This window comes from Humulus lupulus, chromosome X (assembly GCF_963169125.1).
Source record: "Humulus lupulus chromosome X, drHumLupu1.1, whole genome shotgun sequence".
In the NCBI taxonomy this organism is placed as follows: domain Eukaryota; kingdom Viridiplantae; phylum Streptophyta; class Magnoliopsida; order Rosales; family Cannabaceae; genus Humulus; species Humulus lupulus.
In genome coordinates, this window is record NC_084802.1 from 184,080,142 (window position 1) to 184,087,273 (window position 7,132).

General features: G+C 42.7%; 1 protein-coding gene across 1 annotated transcript; it reads right to left on the reverse strand.

Annotated features, from left to right (window-relative positions):
• Positions 1–3,799: 3,799 nt before the first annotated feature.
• Positions 3,800–5,393, reverse strand: LOC133806490 (uncharacterized). Its single transcript, XM_062244585.1, has 2 exons — positions 4,005–5,393; positions 3,800–3,811 (listed from the first exon to the last, which is right to left on the reverse strand). The coding sequence occupies exons 1-2, from the start codon at positions 5,391–5,393 to the stop codon at positions 3,800–3,802; spliced, it is 1,401 nt and encodes a 466-aa protein (XP_062100569.1).
• Between the last annotated feature and the right edge of the window lie 1,739 nt (positions 5,394–7,132).

Below are 7,132 nucleotides of genomic sequence, written 5' to 3' on the forward strand. Positions count from 1 at the left end.
CGGATTTGGGGGTGCTGCACGTGCCGCGGCAAGCACTTTTCTGTGCCGCGGCAGACTTCTCTCGGCCTGGGGTGTGCATAGCATGCCGCGGCAGGCAATTTTTTGTGCCGCGACACAGTGGTCTCGGGTTCGGGCCTTCGTATCGTGCCGCGGCAAGGCTTTTATGTGCCGCGGCATGGTGCCTTTTTCTGCATTTTCTTCTTCTTTTTTTTTTTTTTCACGTTTTTCACGGTTTAAAGAGAGACTCAGAGTACAAAAAAAATTGAAAAAACTAAATGTTCAACTTAAAAAATAAAAATAAAAATAACTAAAACTGAAAACAATAAAGATGGCTACGTTTAACGTCGCTAGCTCGACTCAGAACTTCAATCTTCATCAACATAAACTGGGTCTTCAAGGTACATCACATGAACTTGCTCCTCCTCGGCCATTGACTCATAATAAGGCTTCAGTCTCTGGCCATTCACCTTGAAAGACTTCCCCGTGCTTGGGCTTACAACTTCGACCGCTCCATGAGGAAAAACCTTGGTAACAATGAAAGGACCTAACCAGCGAGACTTCAACTTCCCAAGAAAGAGTTTAAGGCGAGAGTGATACATGAGGACTTTCTGACCTTCCACAAAGCTCTTCCGAAGAATATGTTTGTCATGAAAAACTTTGGTTTTCTCCTTATAGATTTTCGCGCTCTCATATGCTTCATTGCGTATTTCTTCTAACTCATGCAATTGAAGCATTCTTTGTTGTCCTACAGCAACCGTGTCCAAGTTACACTTCTTTACAGCCCACCACGCCTTATGCTCTAGCTCCACCGGTAGATGGCAAGGTTTACCATACACCAACCGATAAGGTGACATACCGATAGGTGTTTTATATGCCGTTCGATACGCCCACAAGGCATCATCAAGCCTTGTACTCCAATCTTTCCGGTTTGAATTTACAGTTTTCTCAAGGATCAATTTGATTTCACGATTAGAAACCTCCGCTTGCCCGTTGGCTTGTGGATGATAAGCAGCTGTCACCTTGTGAGTTACACTATAGCGTCGAAACAATGCTTCTATACTCTTGTTGCAAAAATGAGTGCCTCGATCACTAAGTATAGCCTTAGGTGTACCAAAACGCACAAAAATGTTAGAGCGAATGAAATCCACTACTGTTTTTGAATTGTCCGTTCTAGTTGCAATCGCTTCCACCCATTTAGACACATAGTCTACCGCCAATAAAATATATTCATAGCCGAAAGAGGATGGGAATGGTCCCATGAAATCCATACCCCAAACATCAAAGATCTCAAGAATTAAAATGGGAGTTTGGGGCATTTGATCCTTGGCCGTTATGTTACCCACTCGTTGACAACGATCACATGCCTTACAATAAGCATAAGCATCTTTGAAAATTGTGGGCCAATAGAAACCGCTGTCAAATATCTTACGAGCTGTCCTCTTAGGTCCAAAGTGTCCACCACAAGCATAAGCATGACAAAAAGCAAGGATGGAACGAAATTCAGATTCCGGTACACACCTACGAATGATTTGATCAGTACAATACTTCCAAAGATAAGGTTCATCCCCTATATAGTGGCGAGCATCATGCTTAATCTTGTTCCGTTGTGCTTGTGTGAGATCACTTGGTAACTCCTTTGAAGCAAGGTAATTTACAATGTCGGCATACCAAGGAATAACTTCTTGCATGGCAAGGAGTTGCTCATCTGGAAACCGCTCATGCAATGGTAAGAACTCCTCCTCCCGAATCAACCGACTCAAGTGATCAGCCACTAGATTTTCCGAGCTGCTTTTATCTTTTATCTCCAAGTCAAACTCTTGTAACAATAAAATCCACCAAATAAGTCTTGGTTTTGCCTCCTTCTTTGCTAGCAAGTATTTAAGAGCAGCATGGTCGGTGTATATGATTACTTTCGTCCCAATCAAATAAGAACGAAACTTCTCCAAAGCAAAGATAACCGCCAATAGTTCCTTCTCAGTGGTAGAGTAATTTAACTGTGCATCATTTAGAGTTCTAGAAGCATAGTAAATCACATGAGGAAGCTTACCAACCCGCTGCCCTAGGACTGCACCCACTGCATAATCACTAGCGTCACACATAAGCTCAAAAGGCAACTCCCAATTCGGTGGCTGGATAATAGGAGCTGTAGTCAAAGATTCTTTCAATATATTGAAGGCCAGTAGACACTTCTCATCAAACTCAAACTTAACATCTTTTTGGAGGAGCTTGCACAGTGGCGTAGAGATTTTAGAGAAGTCCTTTATAAATCTTCGATAGAAACCCGCATGACCAAGAAACGACCGTATTTCCTTGACACTAGATGGAGGTGGTAAAGACCGAATGAGATCAACTTTGGCCTTGTCCACTTCAATTCCTTTTTCCGAGATAACATGTCCCAAAACAATCCCCTGCTGTACCATAAAATGGCATTTCTCCCAATTCAAAACTAGATTGGTCTCAATGCAGCGTTTGAGAACCAAAGTAAGATTATGCAGGCATTTATCAAATGAATCGCTATATACACTGAAATCATCCATGAACACCTCAATAATGCTCTCAATGTAATCTGAAAAGATACTAACCATACATCTCTGAAATGTAGCAGGAGCGTTGCATAAACCGAATGGCATTCTCCGAAAAGCAAATGTGCCAAAGGGACATGTGAAGGTCGTCTTCTCCTGGTCTTCTGGGGCTATGACAATCTGATTATACCTCGAATAACCATCTAAGAAACAGTAATAGGGGTGGCCAGCCAATCTTTCGAGCATCTGATCAATGAATGGTAGGGGGAAGTGATCCTTCCGAGTTGTCGAATTTAGCTTGCGGTAATCAATACACACCCGCCACCCTGTTTGAACTCGAGTTGGGACCAGCTCATTCTCATTATTCTTCACCACAGTAATGCCAGACTTCTTGGGTACCACTTGAACTGGACTCACCCATTTACTGTCAGAGATTGGGTAAATCACACCCACACTAAGGAGCTTCAGAATCTCCTTCTTCACAACTTCCATCATTGGTGGGTTTAATCTCCGTTGCGCCTCCCGTGTTGGTTTAAACCCTTCTTCAAGTAAGATTCGGTGCATGCACATGGAAGGGCTAATCCCCTTAATATCCGCTATAGACCAACCAATGGCTGTTTTATACTCTCGGAGTACTCTCATTAATTTTTCTTCTTGACCTTGGTTAAGATTTCTTGCAATTATAACAGGAAGTGTCTCGTTCTTCCCCAAGTAAACATATTTGAGATGCTCCGGGAGAGGCTTCAATTCAAGTGTAGGAGCTTCAATAATTGATGGCTGCAATTTCTCATTAGAAATCGGCAAATTAAGAAATGCAACCTTCTTAAAAGTCTTGTCAAAACCACTACTGAGTGTGATTATGACATCCATGATCTCATGAGACAAATCTTCATCGGTCAACACAAGATGCTCTCTCAACACAACCTCCAAATCATCTTCACTATGCAAATCTAAAACTCGTTGAGAAAGACTATCCAACACATCAATAGAGTAAACAGCGTGCACATCACTTGGATATCTCATAGCCTCAAAAATATTAAATCGAATAGTTTCCCCATCAAATTCCATGGTCAACGTACCGTCATGCACATCAATTTTAGTTCTCGCAGTTTTCATGAATGGTCTCCCCAACAAAATTGGAGTGGAGCATGGAATAGATTCATCTTCCATATCGAGAACATAAAAATCAGCCGGAAACACCAATTCATTTACTTGAACCAGGACATCCTCCACAACACCCCGAGGATAGGCATTGGATCGATCCGCCAACTGAATAATCACCCCCGTTTCTTCAAGTGGACCAAGATTCAAGGAAGCATAAATAGAAAATGGCATGACATTAATTGAGGCACCCAAATCCAGCATACATCGTTCAATCCTCTTATTCCCAATAGTGCACGGTATGGTAAAAGTACCAGGATCCTTACACTTTGGTGGAAGCTTCTTTTGAATCACTGCCGACACATTCTCCCCCACACTTACTTTTTCATCACCCTTCAATTTCCGCTTATTTGTACACAACTCCTTTAAAAACTTTGCATACCGCGGTACTTGCTTGATTGCATCAAGCAAAGGAATGTTCACCTCAACCTTTCTGAATGTTTCTAGAATTTCCTTTTCACTTTCCTCTTTCTTGGATTTTCGCAATCTACTAGGGAATGGTGGAGGGGTGATATGTGAGGTCACGGTGGGTTTAGGTAAAGATGCTGTGATAGGTGGGTCATTGTCATTTGTGGGTGGTGGTGGTGTGTTTGGTACAGGAGGTGGTGATGGTACTTTAGGTGGGTCATAAGAGGTGCCACTTCTCAAGGTTACTGCACTAGCATTCTCTCTAGGGTTCTTTTCAGCCTGAGAAAGGAGTTTGCCAGTGTTCTGCGTCTCACCCCTGCTCAAGGATGTTGCAATCTGCCCCATGGTGTTCTCTAAATTCTTCAATGAAGCCTGGGTCTGCTGCTGGAACTGTATAGTATTACTTGCAAGAGCCTTGATCAAATCTTCAATAGAGGACCCTTGACTCTGAGTAGGAGCAGGTGGTGGTGGTCGATGAGCATAATTCTGTGGAGGTCTCGGTTGATAGGTAAACCCTGGTGGCATATTGGGCCCTGGTTGCGCAGCTTGTTGATTACCATAACGAAGGTTAGGATGATCACGCCACCCTTCATTATAAGTGTTTGAATATGGGTTGTACCTCAGTCTAGGTTGACCTGGAAATCCTCCAATGGCATTGGCTTCTTCAGTTGACACTTCAAAAAGGGTAGGACAAGCATCAGTTGAATGCCCTACTAACTGACAAATTCCACATGGCCGCACCTGTTGGCCTAGAGCTAGTTGTTGTACTACGGCAGTTAATTGAGCCAATTGTTGACCCAGCTGATTAGCATTAGGGGTGCTCACTTCATTAGCTGATTTAGGCGGTGGAACAGGATCTTGACGAATGCCAAACTGTTGTGAGTTAGCAGCCATATTAGAAATCAAGCTCCTGGCTGCAGTAGGAGTCTTATCAACTAGTGCACCCCCACTGGCTGCATCAATCATACTCCTGTCCAACGGCAGTAATCCCTCATAGAAATATTGAATTAATAGTTGCTCACTGATCTGATGGTGAGGACAACTAGCACACAACCGCTTAAAGCGCTCCCAGTAATCATAGAGTGATTCTCCCACAGCCTGCCTGATGCCACAAATTTCTTTCCTTATACTCCCCACTTTAGACGCTGGAAAATACCGCTCCAAAAACAAGGTCTTCATAGTGTTCCAGGTCTCCACAGTACCAGGGGGGAGATAATACAACCACTCCTTTGCTGAATCCTTTAGAGAGAAAGGAAAAGCTCGGAGTTTTATTTGTTCTTCTGTCACTGAGGCTGGGTTCATACTGGAGCATACAATATGGAATTCCTTGAGATGATTATTCGGATCCTCACCAGGCAGCTCATGGAATGATGGCAATAGATGAATGAGGCCCGACTTAAGCTCAAAATTCACATCAAGAGGTGCATATTGAATGCATAGCGGTTATTGATCAATATCTGGTGCAGCCAACTCTTTCAACGTCCTATTTTGTGCCATATCTCTGTAAGATGTAATAGAATCGTCTGAATCTGAGTCGTGAGATGGTAAGGGCACTTTCACAGGATCCACTTGATGAGCAAGACGTTGAAAGAGTGGATTATCAGTAATAGTCCGCGAAGTCCGAGAAGAAGATGAAGTAGCAAGATACTGTTTGATTGCCTCCAACCTATTCTGAGTGTCTTCGCCAGACATATAACTCTGAGATGCCAAGAGAAATCAAGTTAGTAAGCATAAACCAATATGAATAATAAAAAGAATTAAATAGTTCCCCGGCAACGGCGCCAAAAATTTGATGCGTGTCGTATTGCGTACCAAATTTAACAAATATTTTATTTACTCTAAAACCAATTATTTAGTATAACGGAAAATAGAGGTCGAACCCAAGGGAACTATATTCAGTTTATTATTCACAAAAGCTTAACAAAGTTAAATTGGAAAGGGGGGTTTTGGAAAGTAAAAGTAAAAGCAAGAATTAAGAAAACAATTGATAGCAAGAAGAGATTAACAACAATTTCAAAGATGGTTAAGAATTATTCTCCACCTCAGACAATCATGCATGAATATCAATAATGAATATTATTCCGATTCCCAATTAAACTATTAACCCTTGTTATCCAATAAATTAGCATTTGTGACGTGGCAAATAATCTCTTGACACGTGGCTGACACCTGGAGCGTCTGCTAGAGTATCGACCAGGAGACACGCCAGAAACAGGACAGACCTGTTTTTACCACGACCAGACTGGTCGGTGGTTCTGCTGGCAAAGCAACATTTATGGAAAGATCTTATGTATCCCGAATTTATTTCATGCAATCTTCTGAATATCCCATGATTCAGGGGATAATATCTGTAACAATATTGGGCAACCCTCCATGAGCCTATAAAAAGTAGGAGATGGCTCATGGGAAGGGACCTTTTGGAGCCCGGAAATCATAGAAATATAGAAATTATCTGTGAAAACTAGTATTGTTTATGAGGAGTGTTGAAACTCATTGAGCCCAAGCTCTCTGATCACACTTTTGTTCCCATATCAATATCATTCTAAGTGGACGTAGGTCATTACCAGATTCTGGGGCCGAACCACTATAAATTACTGTGTTTTCTTTACTTTTGTCATTACGTTATTATCTATACATATTCGTCTATATCATTCATATTTTGACTCCGTGTCAGTTGGCTAAATCGAGGGTCAACATTCTGGTGCTTTCATTGAGAGGGCGACTCATCATTGTTGATAAAACTAATGGCGAAAGCAGGGAAGAAAGCTGCTCAGACCGCCGCCGCTGCACCGTCGAATCCGCCGCCTCCTCCTCCCCCTGCAAGCATGGCGGAAGATGAGCCGCAACTAGATTTTGAAGAGGAGGAAATGGACGATGCGACTTTGAGGAGCACCTTGGGCACGTTGCAGGAAGAGATGGCTAGTCTGAGAGCCAATCAAGAGACTGCCGCAGAAGCTATGGCAAGGCAGCAGCAGGAACTTGATCGTAAGAGGGCGGAGTTAAGCGAGAGACAAGCGGAGGTGGATCGCCGCCAGACTGAG

Bases quoted from the DNA above. Each gene is read 5' to 3' on its own strand.
- LOC133806490 (XM_062244585.1), bottom strand. From the start codon at position 5,393: ATGAACCCAGCCTCAGTGACAGAAGAACAAATAAAACTCCGAGCTTTT.